This window comes from Manihot esculenta, chromosome 15 (genome assembly GCF_001659605.2).
Source record: "Manihot esculenta cultivar AM560-2 chromosome 15, M.esculenta_v8, whole genome shotgun sequence".
In the NCBI taxonomy this organism is placed as follows: domain Eukaryota; kingdom Viridiplantae; phylum Streptophyta; class Magnoliopsida; order Malpighiales; family Euphorbiaceae; genus Manihot; species Manihot esculenta.
The window spans coordinates 5,810,324-5,835,032 of NC_035175.2; the positions used below are offsets into that span (position 1 = coordinate 5,810,324).

At 35.3% G+C, this 24,709-nt stretch overlaps 5 protein-coding genes and 1 non-coding gene across 8 annotated transcripts; 2 read left to right on the plus strand and 4 right to left on the minus strand.

Moving 5' to 3' along the window:
* The first annotated feature begins 103 nt into the window (after nt 1–103).
* LOC110600730 (photosynthetic NDH subunit of lumenal location 3, chloroplastic) lies at nt 104–1,158 on the plus strand. The gene is made up of 3 exons (XM_021737585.2): nt 104–482; nt 563–849; nt 943–1,158. The coding sequence occupies exons 1-3, from the start codon at nt 197–199 to the stop codon at nt 1,045–1,047; spliced, it is 678 nt and encodes a 225-aa protein (XP_021593277.1). The 5' UTR covers nt 104–196; the 3' UTR covers nt 1,048–1,158.
* A 55-nt stretch (nt 1,159–1,213) lies between these two features.
* On the minus strand, nt 1,214–7,446 carry LOC110600729 (kinesin-like protein KIN-14N). Of its 2 annotated transcripts, none has more exons than XM_021737583.2 (17): nt 7,292–7,446; nt 6,550–6,798; nt 6,326–6,470; nt 6,127–6,236; nt 5,903–6,022; nt 5,576–5,779; nt 4,387–4,563; nt 4,239–4,313; nt 3,993–4,139; nt 3,770–3,908; nt 3,544–3,653; nt 3,044–3,205; nt 2,730–2,938; nt 2,300–2,381; nt 2,098–2,202; nt 1,864–1,968; nt 1,214–1,623 (listed from the first exon to the last, which is right to left on the minus strand). In XM_021737583.2, exons 1-17 carry the CDS (start codon nt 7,355–7,357, stop codon nt 1,444–1,446), a joined length of 2,385 nt encoding a protein of 794 aa, XP_021593275.1. In that variant the 5' UTR covers nt 7,358–7,446; the 3' UTR covers nt 1,214–1,443. The 2 variants fall into 2 exon arrangements, with proteins under 2 accessions (XP_021593275.1, XP_021593276.1); XM_021737584.2 differs by lacking the exon at nt 7,292–7,446 and adding an exon at nt 7,065–7,285.
* Nucleotides 7,447–10,905: 3,459 nt separating this feature from the next.
* TRNAA-AGC lies at nt 10,906–10,978 on the minus strand. The gene has a single exon. It is a non-coding gene; the product is annotated as a tRNA-Ala (tRNA).
* Nucleotides 10,979–11,394: 416 nt separating this feature from the next.
* On the minus strand, nt 11,395–12,239 carry LOC110601458 (21.7 kDa class VI heat shock protein). Of its 2 annotated transcripts, none has more exons than XM_021738603.2 (2): nt 11,836–12,239; nt 11,395–11,709 (listed from the first exon to the last, which is right to left on the minus strand). In XM_021738603.2, exons 1-2 carry the CDS (start codon nt 12,140–12,142, stop codon nt 11,426–11,428), a joined length of 591 nt encoding a protein of 196 aa, XP_021594295.1. In that variant the 5' UTR covers nt 12,143–12,239; the 3' UTR covers nt 11,395–11,425. The 2 variants fall into 2 exon arrangements, with proteins under 2 accessions (XP_021594295.1, XP_021594296.1); XM_021738604.2 differs by having other exon boundaries at nt 11,395–11,706; nt 11,836–12,236.
* Nucleotides 12,240–14,044: 1,805 nt separating this feature from the next.
* Nucleotides 14,045–20,425, plus strand: LOC110601426 (formin-like protein 5). Its single transcript, XM_021738549.2, has 6 exons — nt 14,045–14,782; nt 16,042–16,795; nt 16,882–17,596; nt 17,680–17,882; nt 17,981–18,216; nt 18,947–20,425. The coding sequence occupies exons 1-6, from the start codon at nt 14,615–14,617 to the stop codon at nt 19,808–19,810; spliced, it is 2,940 nt and encodes a 979-aa protein (XP_021594241.1). The 5' UTR covers nt 14,045–14,614; the 3' UTR covers nt 19,811–20,425.
* A 2,417-nt stretch (nt 20,426–22,842) lies between these two features.
* On the minus strand, nt 22,843–24,132 carry LOC110602466 (probable histone H2A.1). The gene is made up of 2 exons (XM_021739995.2): nt 23,840–24,132; nt 22,843–23,344 (listed from the first exon to the last, which is right to left on the minus strand). Exons 1-2 carry the CDS (start codon nt 24,026–24,028, stop codon nt 23,129–23,131), a joined length of 405 nt encoding a protein of 134 aa, XP_021595687.1. The 5' UTR covers nt 24,029–24,132; the 3' UTR covers nt 22,843–23,128.
* Nucleotides 24,133–24,709: the final 577 nt, after the last annotated feature.

Consider the following 24,709-nt stretch of genomic DNA (forward strand, 5'->3'; position numbering starts at 1 on the left):
CAGGGTGTGCAATATTTCGGGGGAAAAATAGTGTAATATCCAAACAACTTATAACAAAATGTCGTAAATATCCTCAATAAGGATATCAATCTGGTGGTCAGAAGTAACTGAAACATCCTTGAGTGGATATAACTGAAAAACTCAGTGCTTTTACTTTCCCAGCTAACACTTCCACTTCCACTCAAACTTCCTTGCAATGGCTAATTTAGCAAACTTAAATGGTATCACTGAGACTTTGCCTACCACACCAAGGCTTACCAGCAAGCAGAAAACTCCAAAAAGAACAAAGGTAATTGCATTGCTAGGCAAGAAGCAAGTTAACTTTGAACAAGGAAATCCATTGCAGACCACAAGAAGACTAGCATTAGGCCTTGCCTCTATATCACTTGTAGGAAACTCTGGCAATGGAGTCTCTCTGGCTGAGGATAACGGCTTCTGGCAGCTCGATTTCCCTTTGAATGTTTCGCCTACTGTCGAAAACAGTAAGCTTTCTATGCTTAGTTTCTGCTTCTCTCTAATGCTACAATGTTTGTGTGTTTTCTTAGTGGTTCATGTATTGCAGAAATTACAAATGAGAAGACAGGCACCCGTTCTTTTCTTAAGAAGGGAGTGTACATGGCAAATATTGGAGTTGCAGGCAGCATGTACAGGATAAGGAAGTATGCTTTTGATCTTTTGGCAATGGAGGATTTGATAGGACCAGACACATTGAATTATGTCAGGAAGTACTTGAGACTCAAGTCCACCTTCATGTACTATGACTTCGACAAAGTTATCTCTGCAGCTCCAGTGAATGATAAGCAATCGCTTACTGATTTAGCAAACAGATTGTTTGACAATTTTGAGGAGGTAAATATGATTGCATCATTCTTGACTGAGCCTGGACTTTAATTTACTCAGCTAAACTTTAGCTAAATGTTACATTGCTGCTGGCTTTGACAGCTTGAAGATGCTTCAAGAAGGAAAAACCTGCCTCAGACAGAATCATCTTATCAAGGGACAAAGGTAATTCTCCAAGAGGTAATGGACAAAATTCCAGAAATCTGAAGGATTTATAGCTTACAAAAACATTATGTATTCCCATTTGTTCTTAATCTGTCTTGTATACACACTGGATTTTGTTTTCAATTTCAAGTGAATGCATAAATTGACTCATTCTAATGTGAGAATACAGAATAATCGGTGAATGCAAGATGTGAATTCAGTGTGAACCTCATCCTCAAAACATAATAATATAATACAAATTTAAGAAAAATTGTATTATCCTTACAAATTTAATTCATTAAGAGATGAGGCTTTCGTGTGCAACAATATCTTTACTATACAAGTTATAATCAGCTTGAGGTTAGGATCACTCTTCACTTTCTCAATTTATCAGTACTCGTGAGTCGTGACAGAGATAATGTTCTGAAATAGAAGTGGAAATCGTTATTTTGTTAAGAATCAGCCCAAGCTCAAGCGAGAATCTGCAGACCGCATGATGGTATGACGTCGAGGAACTCCTATCTCACAAGCATTAACCCTGGCTGCAAACCGGAGTGAGCATAGTGACTCGCCCAATGAGGAGGGATCAGGAGAGATGTTCACAAACATAAGCGTCTTTGAGTCCCCACCCAGACATGGCTGAATGAAAATTGTGTTAGAAAGAGTGAGGACATACAATGATCTAAAAGACCAAAAGAAAAGGAAAAATGAAGTAAGAATTAAGGATTCCTCTTGGAAATAAGGCTGCGTTTACAGCATTTTGATTTTGTTACCATGTAGAGATGGAACAACTAAATTGGTCCTTGCATGCTCAAAAAATTTCCAAGAAAAAGCATCTAGTAAACTAATATCTTTACTGATATCATCTTAAACTATTACCTGAAGAAGGTAAGTGAGCTTTGAATTTCTGAATGGTACATAGTCCTCCTTCTTTGCCAAGGCAAAGATAACATCACTTAAAGAAGATAAACTTTTATTGATAGCCTGATGAAAAAGAAAGAGAGAGGGAAAGAGAGAAGAAGAAGAAGAAGAAAGAACCAATAAATTAACAAAACAATATAATAGATAAGCAGCAAAAGCACAATTAAAATCATAAAAGTCAAATCCAATTACTTGAGTTTCTTTTAATCTATCTCCAGTGGAGCCACTCTTGGAAAGTCGCTCGCTCCCAGCTAGATCAATAAGATTCAAGACGCCTTGCACTTGTTGGTCCGTACTCTAATAAATATAACCCATTTATATAAAGGGGAAATAATTGGATAGCAACAAAAAAAAAAAAAAAAAGGAAACTCATAAGAGAAGAGAATGTTATTACCTCATTAACTCCAGATATTCGTAGCGTAAAAACAAAGTGACTTCTAGATGACTGTTCGTTCATCTGGGTCTTGCCCACAGACCTGCAATAAACAAAAACCAAAGTGCTCGTTTGCAGATGTTTCTACTAAATTAAAAGTGAACTTACAACATGATCTGTTTTATTTGCGTGTCTAGTTTGGGTGTGTGCAACTCCTTGTTTATTCTATAAAATCACAACACTTCCAACTTTTCATAGTCAAGGTTTTATTACTGGCATCATTGAAGCTGTGAAGAGAGTAGCAGATAAAAAAGAAGTGGCGAGTTTCCAAGCACGCACAATATTCTAGTGTAGAAATCGAGAGATGACTAAAATCAGCCATCCATTTTAAACAGTCTCATTTTTCAGAATGCACAAGTGAGTTGAGAGATCTAAAGGAGAATTTCTTTACCTACTGTTAGCAGCCTGATCTAAAAGAAATGCGACCTCCCTAGTACTGCGAACGTCCACAATGCTAAGGTCAGAGACATGTGTATTCCCATTGGCATCATGCTTAATTGCATATTGCTTTCCACTAGTACCATTTTCTGTTCGTGATGAATCTCGATTTGTTGACAACAGATCACGAATTGTTTCATTGTATATTTCTAACATTGAAACCTGTAGTTGTTTGTTGAAAGAAAAATATTTAGTAAAAATAAAGATTACATGCATCTTGTATGCTAATTTCTAACAGTGTAAAATCTGAAGATATTATTTTTTCACCTGCATTTCATATTTCCAGCCTTGTGACAAAAGAGACTGCCGAGTCTGGAATATTTGTTCTAGTGACCGGGGAATCAACCCCTTCTGCTCTGGATGCCCTGGTTTGCCCATCATAGTGTAAGTTTTACCCGAACCTGTCTGGCCATATGCAAAAATACAAACCTGGAGAGAGAGACAAATCATTCCTTGAAACACACATGAAACTATGCATAAATCACTATCAAACCAGGCAGATACAATTAGCAGGTTCCATTTTAATCATGAACCACATATATTAATTACAAATGCTATACTTTTGTACCATGAACACAATACCAACTCAAAAAAAAAACAAAAACAAAGAAGTGATCTGGGGTTGCAAAACACATTGCATCATGTTTACCACAGTCAAAAACAGCAAATAAGCTTATGATGTACAATAATATACTAGTTACAATCAGCCACATACTTGTCCTTGAAAGTGTAATGTACTATAACTGACTTGGACCGTGATAAATTACCTTGTAACCATCAAGAGCACTTTGAACAAGCTGTGAAATTTCCACGAAAACATCCTCTTGTGATGCATCAGGTGTAAAAACTTTGTCAAAAGTGAAAGGATATTTTTGCCCTGAAGATAATATATGCGAAAAGTTTTAATTTTCAAAAGCTGGTTTGAGTAAGAGAAAAGAATAGCATTGCACACAAAAGAAACATGTCCCCAATGACATGTTTTTGCATGGGTACCATTTTGCAGCAAATCAATGCCTCGCCCAAGTGCCTCTGTTGTTGTGGGATAAGATACAACCTTGCCTTCAGCGCAAGGACTATCATCAGGCAACAGAGGCCGCACTCGACAAAATACACGAATGTTCCCTTTCAGTTCCTGCAGCATAACAGAGTTCTGTAAGCTAAATATATATATATATTACACCAAAATGGTGAAAATGCTGATACTATTGAGTCTTACCAAGATTGTATTATGTAACTTTTTACGGAGCTTCTCTCCTTCAATAAGTTTAAATTCTGCATCTTCTAGTCGATTTTGTAACTCAGTTATAAGCCTTTTTTGTGCTTCAAACTCAGTTCTCGTCTCAAATGCAGACAGATCAGATACCTGAAAGGGGAATGGATTTAACTAACAAATACAATCAACACAAACTTAGCAGCAGCTGATTAACCATACCAACATTTTCAGAAAAACAGGTAGTCACACCTTTAATTTATTTTGGGCAACCTCAAGTTGCTCCTGCAGTGTCTGTAACTGCTTACTCTGTGATAAGCATCTTTCCTGTTGGGAAATTTAGATTAGCAGATATAACTGTAGATGCATGGATCATGAGGAATAACAAGCAAAAGTCCACCTCTAATTCATTTGATTTTACTGCTAGCTCATCACAATTAACCACTCTGGCAGTTAAATCGTTTACTTGTGACAGGTATTGATCACGATCATTTCTTGCTTGTTGCAACTCTCCCCTTAGAGATGCAACTTCATACACCAAGGCATCCTTCTGCTTTGTTACTTCTTCTAGAGATGCCTGATAGAATTCATCCATCAATTGACATTAGTAACAGGAACAATGGAGGAAATAATAAGGAAATTTTGTCCAAAAACATCTCAAATGCTTATATTAAAAATAATGTGACCTAGAAACAAATAGTATTCTATACAAGATTTTTCCAGTAGAATCAGTTGATACTTAATTCATGAATAACATTAACAAAAACATAATTTCACTTGAGACCTCTAATGGGGCTACTCAAGAAACTAAGAAAGTTCAGTTGAAATACTTGTAAAATGGACAAGTATCCTATCCAAATTGTTTAATTGTTTGAGCATCCCACCTAAAAGATTAAGCCAGTGAATGAAAACGCCATTTACTTTATTTAACTATCTCCAGGGTCACTGCCAAAGGGATTGAAACTGCCACTCAGGCATTCAGGACCTTTGTGGAAGCATGGGATTGTATATTATATAGCCAATTTGCAAAAGCTGACAAGGACAACAAACTAGCAAAGCTGATTAATTTCTTCCAACACAAGTATACACCACTGCCTGGTCACACAGATGTTGATTCCTATAAATCTCTATGATTCTTAGGTATAAAAGCTTGATCATTCAAATTCTCTAATCGGCTGCGCTCACAATGCAAACACTATAGAAGAAATACCAAATGCTAGATCAAATAAATGTTAAACAGTCCCTGTTCGCATAATACACAAACCATCAAAGACATTTTACAACTACAAAACTATTTTTCCTATGCGTGCAACTATAAGGCCCATTATGACTTGTCTTTGACTTCCAAAACAGTCAAATTTACTTAAACCATCAAAGTAATCATCTTGCCATTGGTTTTGAATAGCAGAGATTAGAGAATGTTTCTTCCCTACAAGACATGCATCTGGAAATCTCACTTTGACAGATATCCACTCTTACAACAGTAATGAAATCAAATTGCTGAATACTCCAAGGAAAGCAACTCATTGCCCTGATCAAATAACTAGTTATGCAACAAGTGGGGGAAAACCAACAAAATAAAAGCTCACTTTGCACAAAGCATATTGATCTTGCAAGGATTTGTGTTGACCCCTTAAGTTGCTGAGATTCTCCACAATAGCGGCTTTTTCTTTCTCTCCACGCTTAACAGTTTCATGAGCTGTATCAAGATCTGTCTGAAGTTTACCATTATATAGCTGTAGGCTTGAATTGTACTCTTGTAATAGTTTGTACATATCGTTTACTGATGCTATCTGCAGAATTCAAAGACCCACAAAAGCAAACAAGCAAATGTTACTGCTTTACAATAATAAGAAGGATTAGAAGAAAGAGAGGGGGAAAAGTGTCAATTAATTCAGGGTACGTTTTTTTATTACCCTCTGATTAGCACTTTGAAGCTCTCCTTGAATCTTTCCAAGTTCCTCTGAGAGGGAAGCTTGTGACTTCTCAATACTAATTCTGGCCTCTTTTTCTCTTGCAAGAGAATCTACTGCAGCCTGCTTGGTGTACACAAGCAAAAATGAATCACAAAAAACAACCAACAAACGAGAAACTTATCAGAAAAGCACACTGAATTTTGAATTTTCTCCTTATTTCTTACCAACTTCTCTGATTCTTCTTTAGAAACTTTCTCTTGTAAAGAAGAAAGACTCTTTCTCAACTCCACAATAATCAAATTCAATTCTTCTTCCTTATTTTCCAACATCAACTCTATAATCAAATACAACATTTTGCATCAATAAGCAACATCTAGGATTCCAGAAAAGCAAATAAAATTAAAAAAGAAGGCATAAATATACCCATTTCAGCACACTGACTCTCCTTAAATTCCAATAGATTTTGCAACTTCTCTTGCTCAAACAGGTAACATCCTTCTATCTCTTGAAACCATCTGATGCAAAGCCTTAGCCTCTTTATGTAATCCATCATATTGTCACATCTCTCCTACAAAACCCAAAAACAGCATATCTGGAAACTACTCTCAAATGAATCATAATAACACCCTCGGAGAATACTTACTGACCTTGTAATTGAACTTGTTTTTGTATTTCATTCTCTCATTTAACAATGCATCAACATCCTCTCTTGTGAACTCAATCCCACCACATTCTGATCCGGCATTACTGTGGGGAGCACTAGTCGGAACGAGTTCTTGTTCACCATTAACAATTGAAAATGCTTGTCGCATTCTGCCATTGGTTGCAGTGCCAACCATTTTGTCAACTCCAAGCTGATGCCACTTATCTACTGGCACCTCATCGCCGATATACTTCTATGGAACCCAAAAAAAAAAACAATAAAAAATTATTATCAAAGGTATGATCTTCAGTACAAAGCATTGAAGTATTAGCATATCCACGACACTACAGGCAACTCCTCAAGCTTCTCTTCAAAGGCTCACAAAAATTATTCAAGAACGGAGAAGAAAATTAAAACTTTGTGGGAAAAGAAAACCACTGAAATCCATATCCAAAAGAAAGGGAGAAAATAACATTAAATACTAACTCAAATTAGAAAAAAGAAAATATAAAAAGAAACCTAAATCTGCTTCCTTGAAATGTAGAAGAGAGAATCTTCAACATAAAACGGAGAAACAAAAGAAACCCATTATAGCATTACTCCAAAATGCACACAAATAACCACGTCTCTCCCTTTATAAAACAAGAAAATGGAGAAAATCTTGCACTCAAGAAGCGAGAAACATCAGAGATCTATAAACACGAAGACCCAGATTTTAGAGAAGTGAACGAAGGGGGGGAGCTTACATGTGAAGGGCTTGTAATAATGAGTGTGGAGTTAAGTGGAGTCTTGTTCTGGTTCTTGGAGGCCATTTCAAGCAGAGAGAGAGAGAGAGAGAAGATGAATTTTTTAATTAATTATTTTTCCATTTTGTTTTTGTTTTTGTTTTTTATTTGTTTTAGCTAGGGACGGTAAGTTTGGTCCACAGTTGATGGGGCCATGGATTGTGTCTAAAGCTATCGATTGCAATCACAGCCGTTGCTTTTAAGAGCAGGAAGCTGCAGAGCTAGGCGAGAGTGACAGGCGAAATTAGATTTTTAATTTAAAATAATAATAATAAAAAATTAAAAAATGTTAATATTGGAAATTAGTAATATTTACCGTTGGAATTTGAACTTTTTTAAATTGGGATCGGGCGGCATCAGATAAAGAAGGCGTCAGTTAAGAGCCATCATTGACTAAATTGCCCTTATAATCAGACATTCATCGCACTCCCAGAAAATGTGAAAAATAAAAATTTTCACTTTTTTCTCCTCCAAAATGTTTGGAAAGTTCTAAACTCCACGGTGGTTTTTTTTTTTTTTTTCATTTAATAAAAGCTCAAATTAGAGATGACAAATTATAAATACCATAATTCTTTTCTCATAGAAATATTTTTTAAAACAATCAAATAAAGATTTTCATGTAAAAAAACAAAGCATGATAGATGGAATGATATTTTCCTCTAGCTCAATATTATTTTTAGAAATTATATTATATTTTTTTAAAAACTAGAAATTATATTACACTACAACATAATACATTTTCAACAAAATAATTTAATTGGTCCACTCAAAATATATTTATTTTTTATATATTTTATATATTATTTTTTATTATGATATTTTATTCACTAACTTATAAAATTTATTAATTATAATAATAATTAGAAATAAACAATATCCTAAATTAACAGTAGGAGGAAGAGTCATTTGCAAGCATTAAGAAATCCCTTCAACAATAACATATATATAATAAATAATTACATAGAAATGTTATATTTGCTAATATTTTTTTATATTTTTTTTAAGGTGGAGAGAATGAATTCTAGATGACCTAATTGAAAGATATAAATAAAGAACATGACAGATTAAGCAACGTACTGCAGCTAAACTGTAATCTACCAAACACCAAACCTTTAACTAACATAAACTAAATATTCATTCAACTGAATTTTACCAACATTCTGCAAACTATTTCAACGAATATAATTCAGAAAATAAATGGTTGATGTCAATTACAGTTTTAATAATTTAAAATTATGTCTCCCTGAAAAATATATTTTAAAAAAAAAAATATGTTTATCTCTATTATTAATGATAAATATTTTCTCTTTTGGCACTACCAAGACACCAAACATGTGCAGTGCTCTTGTCTTGTATAATGATATATAATGTCCTGCAAATTAATTAATTATAGATTTCGTCAAATGTGTGTTAAGAATTTTCATTTTTACTATATATCCCAGAAAAAACTTTTCCATCACAAATTCCTAGATTTGGTAACAAAAATATTAGAAAGAGTAAGTAATAATAATAATTGAAAAGAATGGCCATCTCACATGGTGCAAGCAGTTGCTCAATCCATTTGGCTTTTGGTGCTGAGTTCCATTCATGTGGGTCTTTAACTAAAAAAAATTAATCCTTTTTGGAGGCTTCCTCTTCATCCATGCTTCCTACTTTCTCCTTTGACTCTCTCTTTCTCTCCCTTGGGCAAAAAGGCCACAAATGGTGAGATTATATCCTAAACGTGTTGCTCTAACACATCCATTGATGACTTTCCAGCTTAAAAAATCAGCTGAATCTTCCTTTATTACCTAATACAGGTCCGGCATCTTCCTCTCAAAGCTATTCTCGATGTTCATGGCTTGCCTTTCTCATCATAATTAGTGTCATGATTAGTGTTGATGTCATTGTTAATTCCTAGTTATAAGGGCTATATCAAGCATACATCATATATTTTGACAAATTCAATTTTTTCATCGGGATATTTTTTCTGTATGTCATCGTCATGTAGCATGCACGTGCATAGCCAAGGTGGTGTAAATGGAATGGGTAGGTTTTATTGCCTGTTACTAAGAATAATATTAATAGGGAAATTTGGTGGGCATTTTGCAATTTGATCAAACATTGCCTTTGTTATGAAGCAAAGTTATAAAGATGATGAAATGTTTCATCCTCAAGCTAAAATAGCTTTCCATTTGGTGTCTATGGATGCGTAGTGAAACGTTAAAGCACATTAAGTATCCAAATAAAATTTAGAAATTTGCAATTGGTAAAGACATTAAATCAACACATTTTTAAAACAGTCACTTTCAGGCATTTTAAATTAACTCGATCAAGAGTTTAATTATATTAAATTTTATATTGACTTGAAATAGTTGTAATATATTTTTTATAAAAATTTTAGATATTTATTTTAAGTTAAATTTTAAAATAAAAATTTTTATTGATATTACATTTTTATTGTATTTTTTTTAAATGAATAAATATTTCACTTAAGTGTGAAAAGTGTATGATATAAAATTTTTTAAAGGCATAAAATGAATAAAGAAGAACTTTATTAGTGGGATTATAACTGCGGAAAATTGACATGCATTAATTAAGGCCGGAGGGATTTTTTTGGTTTTTTACCCATAAAATTTGGGGCAACATGGGAATCTAAGATGGCCTGCAATTTGATTTGACTTTATAGTTGCTGAATTTATAGGCAGATTTGATGATTGCCATATGGCTATCTAATTAGCTTTGTTGAAACTCAGTTTTCATGAGACTAATTTGGTAACAATTTTTGTTATTTATAAAAGAAAAAAAAAATCAACTTTATACATCTGTAACAAAATGATGGACTTTTTCTATAAATTTTTATGTATTAGAGCTAAGAGGGTTATTAATAATTTAAAAATAAAATCCCCTGATTCAGTACAATCTTTAGTGTGGCCCTCTCACAGAAATATTCTCAAATGAAATGGAGAGCTTCAATATTTTCAATAAAACATTAACAGATAATGGAGTGAGATATCTGTCAAGAGATTTGGCCTTCTATCTCCTCGAGTATGGTGGGAATTTTATGGGACGACGACAGCTATACAATTAACGTACCTCCTTTTTTTTTAAAAAAAAAAATATATATTATATATTTAGAATAACCTTCTAGATATATATCATCCGATTATCCATTTGGCAGATGGTAAGGTAGAAACTAGAAATGGGAGGAATTAGAGGTTCTCGTTTAATAATATAAGATTTTCTTAATGGACCTCAAACCATCACCAAGCCCAGAAGCCCTAACAACTCACCTCTGAGTCTTTGACTCATTATCAGTTTGATATTGAAATTTACAGTTAAAACAAAAAGAAAATAAATTCAGTAGAACACTATTTTAAATATGATCGAGAAATGGTTTTACAATTATATTAGTAATTTTAGAGTTCTACTGAATTTAAATTTAAATATTTTTAATTATCAATTTTAACAATGGTATCAATTTTTCTATATATAAAAAAAAAAAGGAGAGGAAATTTAAGAATACAAGGTATGAAGCCAAAGGAGTAACAGTTGCTTTATTTAAAAGTTCAAAATAAAATAGATATTAAATTAAATGGAGATGCGGGGTATCGATCCCCGTGCCTCTCGCATGCTAAGCGAGCGCTCTACCATCTGAGCTACATCCCCTTTGGAAGGGATGGTCATGACTTATAAATATACCCTCGGCAAGAAACGACAGAGCCCTGTGGATTAAATGCGAAAATCAGAATGGGTCCCTAGACATGGGGGAGGGAGAACTGATAATGGGAATGGGCGTATGTCCCTTGTTGTAAACTATTCTTTTTGGAAAGGAATATTGTGCTCTGAGATGGAAGAACAATCCAGTGGAGTCATGATTTTGAAAATGGTATAGATTCTTGTTTTCTCAGGTTTCTGCACAATTTGCCATCTGTTTTGTCTCTTCTTGGATGACTAAACCTTTGCTGCTCACATCTCTGCTAAAGAGGTAGCAGAAAATGTTTAGAGATGAACAATTAACAATACTCCGATGAGGCCTATGTAGCATTCTATGCTTTTGATGTAAATCATGATTTCACGCTATGAGCACAAACCAAAATTATACTCATATCAATTTTACAGTGGATCAGATTTTTTAGTTATGGTGTCATCTCTATCACAATCCAAAGTTTTCTTGGGGATTCTTACTTCAAGAAATATATCATTGTTCAAATATCCCTCAATTTTCCTGCAATCTGCATCTTCTGGGAGCTCAAGTCTTCTAACATACCCATGTTCCCACCAGTGCCCACTTCTCCAATCTTTTGCTTTTGATTCTTTTTGCTGCTTCCACTGCCCACTAATTTCCACAATCTTCCCATTTTCAGCATATAATCGCACTGAGTTTATCTCAGCTCCTGCTTTACAAAACCATCAGGCTCAAGCAAATTCAGAATCACTGCATAACTTGTTCTGTTATCCAGTCATTTTTCTTTTACAGCCCAGTTTGGAAAAAAAGACGTCGGAGAATTACTAAGAACGCTTACCTGGTAGTTCTGCTTTTAGTACATAAGCTTCATCCGTCCGAAACCAATCAACACTAGTCTTGCCGGAGCTCCGAAGATTAGATAACAAGACATCAGACTCAAATTCCCACAGTGGAAAGGCATCTGAAGGATCAAAAAATTTTCCAAACAACAATGGACTGAACAATGATCCTCCGCCAAATATCTTATGCAGGATTGGAGTTCCCTGAGAGAAAAATATTTTGAACACTTCTTCAGTTAATGAAACACTCCACTTATGCGGAGTTTGATCTTCTGTATGAAATTCAAGGCGTCTGCGATTTGTCATTGCGGACTAGAGCCCGAAAATTTTCAGAATTTTTTTTTTCCTGATGGTGGTTTTTGAGGTTTTAGGCATTTATAGTGTGAAAAGAGACTTTAATAAAAGTAAAGAATAAATGCTTTGAGACTAAATGGAGGGATGTATATGAAGAAGGAATATTTCTTTGGTTTTAAGGGTATGACTGTTATGCCAGCACTTGATTGAATTTTCTTGTTGATGTAAGTTTGCAGAGGAATATTTTTCAACGTATTGGGCGGACATTTGTCATGGTTCTTTATAAATATACTTTTCATGTCTTTAATATTTCTTTATATTATTTTTAAAGAAATATTTCACTTTTTTTTTTTGGAATTGATGTCCCCTCCTGGAAATATAAAGAAGAAAATTATTATTTCTAGAAAACCAAGTTGAAAAGTATAGAAATGAAAGAGTAAAGACACGGTTGCTTCTTGACTTTGGTCGAGAAAGGAAAATCATTATGGCCTTGAAAATGTTTTATAATAATATAAATTTTTTATTTAAAAAATAAAAAATAAAAAGGACATTCTAAACGGCTATGCCTACAGAATTGTTAAGAATATCAATAATATATTAAAACTGCCCTCAATCTATTTATGAAAAATGGAACAATAACAGAAAACGCTGAAAATGAGAAGTGCTCAAAGGCCTACTGAAAAACGAGTATCTAGTTATTCTGTATCTTAGAAAAATCATTAATTTAAATTAAAATTCTATAAGTAAAATAAACTTTGGTGTTAATTAAATATAAATCGAAAGATTTCATATCACAAATTTTATATATTTTACCGTTTAAATTGGTATATCATATGTATAAATTATATTATTTTTAAAATAAATATGAAATTCAACTTCCCATTTAACCCATAAGCTTGACGACTATTTAACACAATAAAAAACAAAAAACTCTCTAGAGGGAATAAGGAATCCACAACTAAGAGGACGAAAAGGTGTCCTTGGTAATTTTCTCACCTTATATGAGTAAATTCGCCCTAGATATATTTTTTTTTCTTTTTTTCATCTTATTTTGATATTTGAATTGACTCCTTTCTTTTCATGGCTGCAAATTTATAGAAACTTCAAGAAAAATTATAGTTGGAATTTGCCATCGTTTCTCAATATAGAGGGAAAATCTATTGAGCTACTTTGCTATTGAATTATTTTTAATAATTTTAATTTCTGTTTATTTTATGGAAAATATTTTTTTAATAAAATATTTTATTTTTTAATATTTAAAATAATAAAAAAAAGTCAATGGATAGTATTTTCATATATAAGGAAAAAATTAAGTCATTAGAAAAAAAAAACTTTCTAAACTTAAAATTCACTTCTTAAATTGTCTTTTACACCTTAAAATTATATAAAATTATTATATTTCAATTAAAAATGAACAATAAAAAATAAATTATTTTATTAAAAAATATTATAAACAGATAAATGGAAGTCGTTTGATTTACTTTTTTAATATAGCTACACAAATAATTAATTTATTTTTAATAAATTATTTATTGATAAGTATTTTACAACTATATTGATAAGTATTTTTAATAAATGTAAAAAGGGAAAATATGAATTGAGGGAGTAATTTAAATTAAAAATATAAATTTAATTTAAAATAATATCCCAAATATTGGGCGGTTGGTGTGGAGGAATGTTTTTATTTTGGGAAAAATATAATTAAAATCATGATCTCCATGAAAGAGGTGATCAGATAGTTAATGCTAATTTGGCTCGGCTCTGCACGGCACTGCAGCAAGGAAATATTACAGAGTAAGTTAGCCATCAATTTCATTATTTTAAGAGACAAATAATTTCATCATTTCCTTACTGCTTCCACGTAACCCTCATTTACGCGTCTCTCTCTACTCGAAAAACAGCTAATTAAACCCCTCAGCTGACCACATTCTATTATTTTCATGCTTTTCACTTGTCAACACCCTTTCCTGCACAGACAGCTATGCCGTTTCAAACACCTTTTTATTGGATCTGGTCATAATCAGATTGCTCATTTGAACTTTCAAATTCCTGCTCGCGTTTCGGACTTTTTTGGGGTCTGTTTATAGTGCCAAAATAAGGCTTTCTTTCGATTCTGATAGCTCCTTCTTAAGTTATTCTTTTTTCGTGTTCATTTGTATCGATTCTTTTGTGGGTTTTGGTCTTTCTGCTCTTTGATTCCTTATTTTGGCTTTATAATCGAAGATAAATTCTGGGTTTGTTTGGTTGATTTAAGCACTGATTCCAAGTTTCAGCTTTTTGTGCACAAATTTTATCCGGGCTTGGAGAAATTGTATTTAGGTGATCGATAGTTTTGGGATTCAGCTTTACAGAAACCAATACTGGGTGCGAGTCGAATGTTCCAAGTTTGAAGCTCTTCTGCAGCTTTTTTTTATTGTGACGATGGTTTGGCTTCTGTAAGGGGTTTAGCCAATCGTGAAATGCGAAGATTAGTGTGTGCTGACAATGGTGATTCGACAACAAATGATTCGCGTTCGTTCAAGTTATTGCATGTTCTTGGTGATTTTGATTTGTGCATCTTCGGTAGGGAGCTTGGAAAACAGAAAGAGGACAGAGGATGTGTCCCTGAGCCAACTTGTTGATCAAGTGACCGGGAAGGTTGATGAGGGCATGGTAGGAAACTACATAATACTCTCTTGTCGCTTTAGGCTTATAGATTATGAACAATTGATTTATTTGATTTAATTGGTTGCAATCCTGTCTGCAAATGATACTGCATGATCATCTATTTCTCTAGATACAAGGTTAGGACAAGTTGCCACTTTTATGTGTTGATTTGCCGCTTTTATGTCTTAGTGGTTGCTGTATTATAATTTTGTATATCAATTAGCAAAAGGTCTAGCTTCTTAATTGTTAAGCATTTCTGGAAATACATGTCAACAAAGGGCGGGATTATGTCTTCTCTAGTAATTCTTCTGCTAGATGGTACTCATGCTTTGAACTATCTGTACTGGTTGGTTTAGGGTTAAATGCTGTGACGTCCAGAATGATTAACTTGCATGTCCAGGACTGTCTGTGACTTATATGATAATGGAATTTTTATATATGCAGTCACCTCTGTTATTGAACTAGTTAAAATGATAAGAAACATAAAATTGTATACATGAATATACAATTATTAATTCTATTTAGAGTTCTGCTTGACTTGGAAGTTGCAGGCAAGCTTGCTAATGGTTTTCTAATTTGAGTATATAATTACATAGCAAATATATAACTCTTTAGGAAATTAGATTCATGGCTTCTAGGGTTCAGTGAACAATATATAGCTGGATATCTCAAGTCTTTGGTATCATTGCATTTGTTGAAGTTAGATTCTGTTCTCATTCTTTTAATTCGTTTATTTACTCTTTAGGGTTGAGCAGTGGGTTGAGAATGGAATGCAATTTGCTTTCTGGAGCTTATTCATACAGTTATACTTGTAAATCATGCTTCCAGTAATTATAAAATTATTGAACTCTGGCTTTGACATAAAATAATAATGGTATTTATTTTGACCAGTTGACTTGTCATTGTTAAATAGGCAATTACTTAATGGTAAGAATCATGTAGTTTTAAAGTACTCACAGATTTAAGAGCTCTGTAACAGGGCCTAAATTTGTCATGCATAGTATGTTATGTGCAGGATACATGTTTGTTGCATATGGTTATGGATATGCTTAGTTGCAGAATGTGCGTTTTCTTAACATATGGTTCTGCTTACTATGCTTGTGATTACCTTTCTACTTATTATGCTTGTAGCGTGTATATGTCTTGTGGCTTTGTCCTTAATTAATGTATAGTGTGTCTGAAGGCTCACCTGAAGTCTTGTTAAATCCATGGTAATTTGGAGTGCAAAAGTAGACCTAAGATTTACTGCAATTGTTGGATTACAGGCAGAGCTATTATGGATCAGTTGCAGGCTAGATTTGCTCTGTTTGAAGGAAGCTAAAAAGGATCTCAACTTCTGTTTTCCGGAGGAGACATCTGATATGGCTAGTGGAAGTAATTCAGATGGTAGGTTGCTGACAAAAAGACGTTTATGGAAAATGATTAAAGTCCAGAACCCCCAGTTAAAGCATACTCTTCTAGATTGTATGAGAAAGAACAATATTATGTTACATGTTTCTGGGCAAAGTGGCTCTAGTTTTCAGCGTACCAGGTATCTTGACTCCATACTTCCTATGCCCACTGTTCCAAAAAGAAATTTGCTCCAGAGCATTGCAGACGTACCAGCCTCTGCCCCTGTCCCTGCTGATGGATCGCCTTTTTTAAGTCCAGTGCCTTCTCCTGATCTGTCACCATCTCCAGCTTCCGCTCCATCCCCAGTTCCCACTTCATCTCCAGTTTCTGCGCCACCTCCACGAAGGCCATTTTTTCCTCAACCAGGTGACAGATCACCACCTTTGCTACCTCCATTTGCAGAAGATGGTTCTGCAGCTTCAGCTTCTGGTCCAAGTGTTGAGCCAGGTAGTCACAGACGTAACCGTAAAGCAATTATTATTGCTGTGGCTGTGACAGCGGCAGTGACTTTTGTGTTTGCAGCATTGTTCTTTTTTTGCTGTACTAAGATTTGTCAAAAACACTCTAGAGGTAGACGAAATGATGAAAAACCTCTTCTTGGCGTGAGCTTAACTGACTACTCTACTGGTACACAAATCTCCTAGATGTGTTCTTGTTACAACCTTCTGTTGTTTGGTGCATTTCTGATATTGGTTCATCATTTGATCTTTCAGGTTCTCCTCGCAATCACAAGTCTTTTGGTTTAGTAAATACTAATAATGAAGAGAAGGCTGATCATCAATCTATTAATAAGAACTCAAGTCATCAGAGAAAGGACTCATCTTTGGATAACGTCATGTCTGATTCTCTCCATGCCTCGTCTGATGAAATTGCATTATCTGCTGAATCATTCAGCAAATATAGTAATACAATTGCACAGGTACCTTCTCCCGGAAGGGTGGATAATTTGCTTCCTTTGAAGCCTCCTCCTGGAAGAGCAGTTCCCCTTCCTCCTGAACCACCTGCTTCTCTCAGACCGCCTACTAGAAAGGCTGATCCCCCACCTCCTCCTCCTCCTCCTCCCCCTTGTGCATCGCCGCTGCCGCCCCCAAAAGCTTCTGGTAGCATGGGTCCTGGTCCTCCTGGACCACCTCCTCCACCACCTATGGCTCCTGGTGCCAAACCTCGTCCATCTCCACCACCACCACCACCTCCAAAGGCTGGTCCAGCTCCTCCTCAGCCACCTCCACCATTGCCCATGGGTTCAAAGGTTCCTCGTCCACCTACTGGATTGAAGCATCCTCCTAATGCAGCAACAGGTGAAGGGGATGGTGCAGATGGTGAGGCCAACACTTCTAAAGCCAAGCTGAAGCCATTTTTCTGGGATAAAGTTCTAGCCAATCCTGATCATTCAATGGTTTGGCATCAGATTAAATCAGGATCATTCCAGTACGACACATTTTCTTTTGGTATTTTTTCTTGAGTTGTTCACAAAAGATCAAAATTTATGTGCTCCCAAATCAAATTTGCAGGTTCAATGAGGAGATGATAGAAACACTGTTTGGATATGCACCTGCTGACAGAAACAAAACTGGTCACAAGAAAGATTCTTCCTCCCAAGATCCTACATCTCATTTTATTCAGATCCTTGATACCAAAAAGGCGCAAAACTTAGCAATTCTTCTGAGGGCATTGAATGTTACAACAGAAGAAGTCTGTGATGCACTTCATGAAGGTTACTATTCTCGATGCACTTGATGAATTTATCCTTAATGCATTTTCATAAATTTTTAATACATCAATTTAGTCTAACCTCTGTTAGGTAAATATCAGGAAACGAGCTTCCCGTAGAACTCCTTCAGACTTTGTTGAAAATGGCACCTACTGCAGATGAAGAACTGAAGCTTAGGTTGTACACTGGTGAACTTTCTGAACTAGGGAATGCTGAACGGTTTCTGAAAGCGTTGGTTGACATTCCATTTGCTTATAAACGATTGGAAGCACTGCTTTTCATGTGTACTCTACGGGAAGATGTTGGCACTACTAAGGAATCCTTTGAGACCTTAGAGGTAGGGTATTGGCTGTTTTCTCACATGCATCTGATTGCATATTTCATATTTTCTGCGCATTTAGATAATTAGATTAGTATCTCGATATAATTTTTGATAACTTTAAAGGGGTAAGAAGTTGCTTTGACAGTATGATGGAAAGAGCTGAATAAAAACTTGCATTTCTGTTTATGATCTATAGTGGTGAAACAAAACGCCCATGGTTTTTGGAATTGCATTGTCATAATACATATTTTAGATTGTTCATGAGCATATCAATGTACTTATAGGAGTGACGTGTTTAGGGAAAAAAAGGATGGTCTTTTTAGGTTATTGCCTCTTGTTTGTTTTCCTGGCAACATGTCTGTCAAATACATGCATATAGCCTGATTTTTACAGGATTGTGGCGGCGACCTTCATATGAAGGAAGATGGTCACAGATGGGATAGGCATTGAAACCACAAGTAGAGTCCACTGCCACTTTCTTTTTTCTGGATCCTGAGTTTGATTATGTAAATTTAGGGAAACCTTGCAAGTATGCTTGTGCACCGATTCATATGTGCATACAACTCGTACAATTTTGCTAAAAAATAAAGCGTGGAAGTTACTCATAGCTCCTTGTTCTCGATGTTACAGTATCATAATTCATTTCTGCATCTCATGTAATCTGATAGCAGTTTTTTTTCACTTTTTGGACTTTTGTGATTACTGATTTGCAAGAACATGCCAATGCTATCTCCTTGTGGTGCAGATTGCTTGCAAGGAACTCAGAAACAGCAGATTGTTCCTCAAGCTTCTAGAAGCTGTTCTTAAAACTGGTAACCGCATGAATGATGGAACATACCGCGGCGGTGCTCAAGCATTTAAACTTGACACACTTTTGAAATTATCTGATGTGAGGGGAAAAGATGGTAAGACCACACTGTTGCACTTTGTTGTTCAGGAGATAATCCGTTCTGAAGGTGCAAAAGTTGCCCGTGCAGCAAGGGAGAGTCAAACATTATCTAACATCAGTGTGAAAACTGATGATCTCCATGGGGGTATTACCCCTGATACAGAACATGACTATGGCAAACTTGGTCTGCAGGTGGTTTCTCGTTTGAGCAGTGAACTAGAAAATGTCAAGAAAGCAGCAAATTTTGATTCTGATAGCTTAACAGGAACTGTTGCCAAACTTGGCTTTTCACTGTTAGGAACCCAAGAATTCCTGACCAAGGACATGAATAGTTTAGGAGAAGAAAGTAAGTTCCATGAAACATTAAAAAGTTTTGTGCAGAATGCTGAGGTTGACGTAATGTGGTTACTGGAGGAAGAGAAGAGAATTATGGCTCTGGTGAAGAGCACTGGTGATTACTTCCATGGCAAAGCAGGAAAGGATGAAGGCTTACGTCTGTTTGTTATTGTGCGAGACTTCCTGATCATCTTAGATAAGGTGTGCAAACAGGTGGAAGAGGCACAAAAGAAGGCAGAAAGATCACAGAAAAAAGAGTCATCAGGTGCACCATCTCACTCCTCATCCAACCAACAACTTTCTCCTGATTTTCGTCCCCGGCTATTTCCAGCAATTCCAGAGCAAGATTTTGAAACTTCTAGTTCAGATGGTGAGACTGAATAGTTTCCATTTGGAATGGGACGCTTATAGGATGAAAACTATATTCCATAGATGTCTTCTACAAGGGTATTTAGTGGAGCAAACATCACAATCACTTTGACCAGATTCCATGTGGTTAGGATTCTCATTCATCTGGTTTTATGAATCAGGCTGAAGAATCAAAGAAGGTAATGTCCCAAGGCAACTCAGAATCTATTGACAGAAGAGGAAAGGAAGAGGTACCAACCAATCCCAGTGGGAGGATCATCTAAGGAACTATAGGGAAATAGCAGTCTGTTGGTTGTTAAATAGGAGTAACGTCAGTTTTGTTATAGGAGATAGATGATAGAGATAGTGTTGGTTAAATTTCTGTTGGGAAGGAAGCAGAGTGGAATATAAATGGGGTATTAATGGGTGGAGAGCAGAGAAGTGGGTCCTGCAGAATTGGTTCATGTCTACATTCTGTTCCTTAACAATTTGATTTTGTTTGATCGTGCTGATGTCTCGATGTGAATTGCTTAGCATTTGCTTTCATTCAAGAAAGTAAAAGAATTTCTCCATTTCTTTTCATTTGAATTCTGTATATCAGCTAACTTGTGCATTACCATCTAGACGCAAATGCATTTTCATTTTATTTGAGATTCCTTTCTTCCCCAGAGATTAAAGTGTAGTAATTAGCAAGGTCGTCCTCAAATTAGAAGTTCTTTATAACAATATCTTAATGTATTTCTTTTTAGTGAATTTTATTTGTTATTCCTTCTTTTATTGAAATTTATATTCTTTTCATACAAGAAATTTTCTTTTTCCTCTCTATTTTGTTGTTTGGGACTTCCCTGTTGAAGAAGCAATTGTCTAAAAGCAGCATAGGTCAAAATCAGTAATGTTATGCACGGAGTGAAAATTTTCCTATGATTGATTGGATTGAAAGATGTGCATTTCAATATATGGATATAGGTGAGAGACTGATTGTATGAATATAGTTTCTACAGAATTTATCTATAGTCAATCATTTTATTTCATATTTGTATTTGTTAAAATGTAAAGTTACATTAGCAATTTTAAATGTTTCTCACACTTCTCTTCCACTTCTTTTCAAATTAAAGTGCTTTATAGTTTCTTTGTTCCAAACATGATAAGAGAGAAAAATATTTTGCTTTCAACTTTCCTTCCTTTTTTACACCATTCTAAATAAGTCATATGACATTATGTGTAATCATTTTTCTCTATGAAATGGAGAAGGATGTTGTTGCTTTAATTCAGACTGAGAAATAGAAAAAGACACTACGAAGAAGAGTTATTGAGAGAAAAATCTTTGTTGAAGATGAAAACGAGGAAAAAAAGGATGTCATTTCCGGTATTCAATTTCAGTAGGTTCAATACATTTTTTATTATGCGAGGAAAGGAGAAAGAAAAAATAAATAAATTTCTTCCACCGATAATGACTATTCGTAATAAAAGAACTACTTGTATTCTAGTCAATTGCCATACAATTATATTGCCATACAACTATAGGTGAAGATTTTATATAATAATCGTTCAGAGGTACTAATTAAAATTTCATTATGAAAAAAATGGTTAAGCTAGTGAATCTAAATGGTCAGAGTCGAACACTCATACACGCACAGAGACAAATACCTTGTAATAACTGAGAGAGAAAACTAAAAATAACATCACTTCCACACCTATCGACCTAAAGTTTAGCATTCCTTGACCGTTTGATGCGTGATTAACCATCATCATAGAGGTCTCACTCAAGGATACAACCTGCTCCTGCTCCTCAGCCTCAGGGCGGAGTTGATTTTAACCTTTAACCTTTGCCACAGGTGCCTTCTCAACCAATTAATGTTGTTTTTTCAGCAACATTATGTTCCAGAGCCACAAATATGCCTACTACAAAAAGCATTAATATTGGCAAAAAAAATTTGTGAAGAACTGTCATTGTTTTTGTACTTTAATTAGTAACATATACATCAAATTTTAATTTTAAATACTATTTAATTAATAGATTGAAAAAAAAGATACAACATGCACAGCTCATGCGACGCGTGCGTACTCAAATTTAACGCGCTCAATAATGCCTATCCGATCATTTCAATCAACGAAGACATTTTTTTTTTTACCAAATAACTTGCATTGTACCTGATCTTTATCCATTTGGACCATTATCTTCTGTTTACCATCGTCATGCTCTCTACCTTTGCTTTCATATTTCATGGGGGTTAGAACTTAGAATTTCACGTCAATATAATGTCGTCATGGATATCCGCCCGCAACAGTAATGAGAGTTGCGTCCTCTTTTTCCTTTATCTTTGATTCACCATTTTCTTCGTGTTTGAGATTAATAATTGATGATGATAAGACTAATACGGTAAAATTTTCTGACACAGAGAAACAGCAAAGGGAGGCGTAAAGAGAAATAGGGAAAGCCCAAAAATAAATAGCAGTAACCAGGGAAGGCAAACAATTTTAGCATCCTAACATTCTTTTAAAATACTGAATAAAAAGATAGACTAAATAAATTTACACTAATTCGAATTACATAATGACATCACATATAACAGATTTGTCAGGTCCAGGCTGCAATTTAATCGCTCTCTCTAGTGCTGGTACATCATCCCGTTAGATGTGAATTTATTTTAAGAGGTACACATAAACGCTCTTTCCATTAGACATTGTCATCCAACTGGAAACTCATCCCATTGTTCAAAATCAGAACAAAAAAAACATACACAGCCAACCATACCCCAAGATTAAAGATTTCTATTGAGATCTAACAAAACCACTGGCACCTGCGATACCCATTTCCCACGTTGACATTCTTAAATTGCACTGTTATGTATCAATACTTCCTACCAAAATAGGACTACGATTGGGAGTACATAGTTTGAAAACATTCGTAACGGGTCTCTTGATTCTGTCATTTATAGAAAATCTAGAAACGCCGACATCGTACCTCCATATATAAGCACTATCCACTTCCTACTATAAGCTCCCATCAATTCAACTCTATAAGAACACTTGACATGGGCAATTAATAGCACTTCAACCCAAATATAGAAGGATAAAACCAAAGTGATTAGGATTCAGATCTTGCATTAATCGTCATTATGGAAAAAGAATCCTTCCCACAATTTTTCTATTTAGCCAACTACAAGATAATCGAGTATATTCACATCTCTAACTGAACCTAACTACCACAACTACACCTTCACAAGCACAAAAGCCTCGAATCCTAACATAAAATTTTACCAACAAACGAGGAATATATTAAATCTCACAGTGGTAATACATTAGCAGAAATACTTTTGGGATCCTTTAAACTCATGGTTATCCAATATGAATTTAACTGTCATCATCGGCAGCCTTAGAGCCTGAGGTACCAGTCTTCTTTGGCAGGAGGAGGTTGTGGATATTAGGCATCACACCTCCATTAGCGATAGTAACATCGCCTAACAGCTTGCTCAGCTCCTCATCGTTCCTCACAGCTAGCTGGATGTGCCGTGGAACAATTCTAGTCTTCTTGTTGTCTCTAGCTGCATTTCCAGCTAATTCAAGAACCTAACCAAAAAATGAGAGCAAAAGCCATCAAACAAAAGTACATAAACGATAAATGAATAATAATTGCACAAGCACATTTAATTAAATAAAAATCCCAAACTAGAAATTGCAAACAGCAACTTCGAAAGCTTAATCCAAATTCACCAAAGAGAAGCGCACAAAAAACAGAATAAGACCCATACCTAGAATCTTATAATAAAACGGTGCAAACCCTAATTTCAGAAAAGGGAAAAGCGTAAACAGCTTGAAAAGGATCCATACTACCAAAACAACTCAAAATTCAATAATACCCAAATAAGAGATCTTCAAAGAAACCTACCAAGTCAAATTAAACTTCTACAACCTAATAAATCTGGCAAAATCTCTGAAAAAAAACAGATGGCAATAGATAAATTCCACGCATACATATGGAATTGAAAACAAATTATAAACTCTCAATAAGGATTGTTAGCTAATATGGAGACGAAATTCTCGAGAGATCTAAAAAGAACAAACCTCAGCGGCGAGGTACTCGAGTACGGCAGCGAGATAGACGGGAGCGCCAGCACCAACACGCTCGGCGTACTTGCCGGCCTTCAAGAACCTGGCTATACGACCGACGGGAAACTGCAAACCGGCCTTGCTACTCCTAGAGGTAGCCTTCTTCGATGCGCCAGATCCTAGGGTTTTGCCTCTACCCGCCATTCAAGCGATACGGAAAGAATCCAAGGAGGGAGAAATCGTTCGTTGCTAGAGATAGAGAGAGAAAGAGAGCAGCAGTTAGAATGACTTATGAAAGGAAAGAGGGATGCGTTTGGGATTATATAGGGGAGTAAGATTCGAGATTAGACCAATGGGAGGAATGTGCACGGATTGAGAGCAGCAGCCGTTAGATTAAAGTGGGAGGAAGGGTGCAGATTGGATCACCGCTTGGTTTAGTCTTAAATTTGGTTTGGATCGAGACACATAGGACTGGAAGGCGGTCTGGGGGCCAAGCAATTTACTGAAACAGCCTAAAGTGTTGGCTTTTAGTCATCGGAGTTTATAGGCTATTTTAAAATTTGACGCGGTACGCTTTGTTCTTCAAATTTAGGGAGAACGACATGTCGCAAGGAGAAAAAAAAGAGGTTCTCAAGCGATCTTTTAATTCTTTGTGGGTCCCAGAGAAGGTTACGGGCCTATCCTTGTGGACTGTCATCTCGGCCCATTTCCGTTTACTGAATCGTCCACAATATTTTGGAGTGATGTGGCCCTCACTGGCTTGGAAAAAGGGAGTTGCAGTTCTCAAGGACAACTCTGACATGTCACTTCACCTGTAGAAAATTGAGGCATTTTTAAAAATGACGTACTCCACCAATTTAAAATTTTCCTCCGAAAAAACCCATA

What these genes read in the sequence shown, in the direction of transcription:
- LOC110600730 (XM_021737585.2), top strand. Translation starts at nt 197, where the DNA reads ATGGCTAATTTAGCAAACTTAAATGGTATCACTGAGACTTTGCCTACC. An exon ending in TTCGCCTACTGTCGAAAACA is followed by an intron (nt 483 to 562) that starts GTAAGCTTTCTA and finishes CATGTATTGCAG; the next exon opens with AAATTACAAATGAGAAGACA. An exon ending in TGTTTGACAATTTTGAGGAG is followed by an intron (nt 850 to 942) that starts GTAAATATGATT and finishes TGGCTTTGACAG; the next exon opens with CTTGAAGATGCTTCAAGAAG.
- LOC110600729 (XM_021737583.2), bottom strand. Translation starts at nt 7,357, where the DNA reads ATGGCCTCCAAGAACCAGAACAAGACTCCACTTAACTCCACACTCATT. An exon ending in AAAACAAGTTCAATTACAAG is followed by an intron (nt 6,471 to 6,549) that starts GTCAGTAAGTAT and finishes TGGGTTTTGTAG; the next exon opens with GAGAGATGTGACAATATGAT. An exon ending in ATAGATTAAAAGAAACTCAA is followed by an intron (nt 1,969 to 2,097) that starts GTAATTGGATTT and finishes CTTTTTCATCAG; the next exon opens with GCTATCAATAAAAGTTTATC.
- LOC110601458 (XM_021738603.2), bottom strand. Translation starts at nt 12,142, where the DNA reads ATGACAAATCGCAGACGCCTTGAATTTCATACAGAAGATCAAACTCCG. An exon ending in ACTAAAAGCAGAACTACCAG is followed by an intron (nt 11,710 to 11,835) that starts GTAAGCGTTCTT and finishes GGTTTTGTAAAG; the next exon opens with CAGGAGCTGAGATAAACTCA.
- LOC110601426 (XM_021738549.2), top strand. Translation starts at nt 14,615, where the DNA reads ATGGTGATTCGACAACAAATGATTCGCGTTCGTTCAAGTTATTGCATG. An exon ending in ATTAAATCAGGATCATTCCA is followed by an intron (nt 17,597 to 17,679) that starts GTACGACACATT and finishes TCAAATTTGCAG; the next exon opens with GTTCAATGAGGAGATGATAG. An exon ending in AATCCTTTGAGACCTTAGAG is followed by an intron (nt 18,217 to 18,946) that starts GTAGGGTATTGG and finishes CTTGTGGTGCAG; the next exon opens with ATTGCTTGCAAGGAACTCAG.
- LOC110602466 (XM_021739995.2), bottom strand. Translation starts at nt 24,028, where the DNA reads ATGGCGGGTAGAGGCAAAACCCTAGGATCTGGCGCATCGAAGAAGGCT. An exon ending in TCGAGTACCTCGCCGCTGAG is followed by an intron (nt 23,345 to 23,839) that starts GTTTGTTCTTTT and finishes TTTTTTGGTTAG; the next exon opens with GTTCTTGAATTAGCTGGAAA.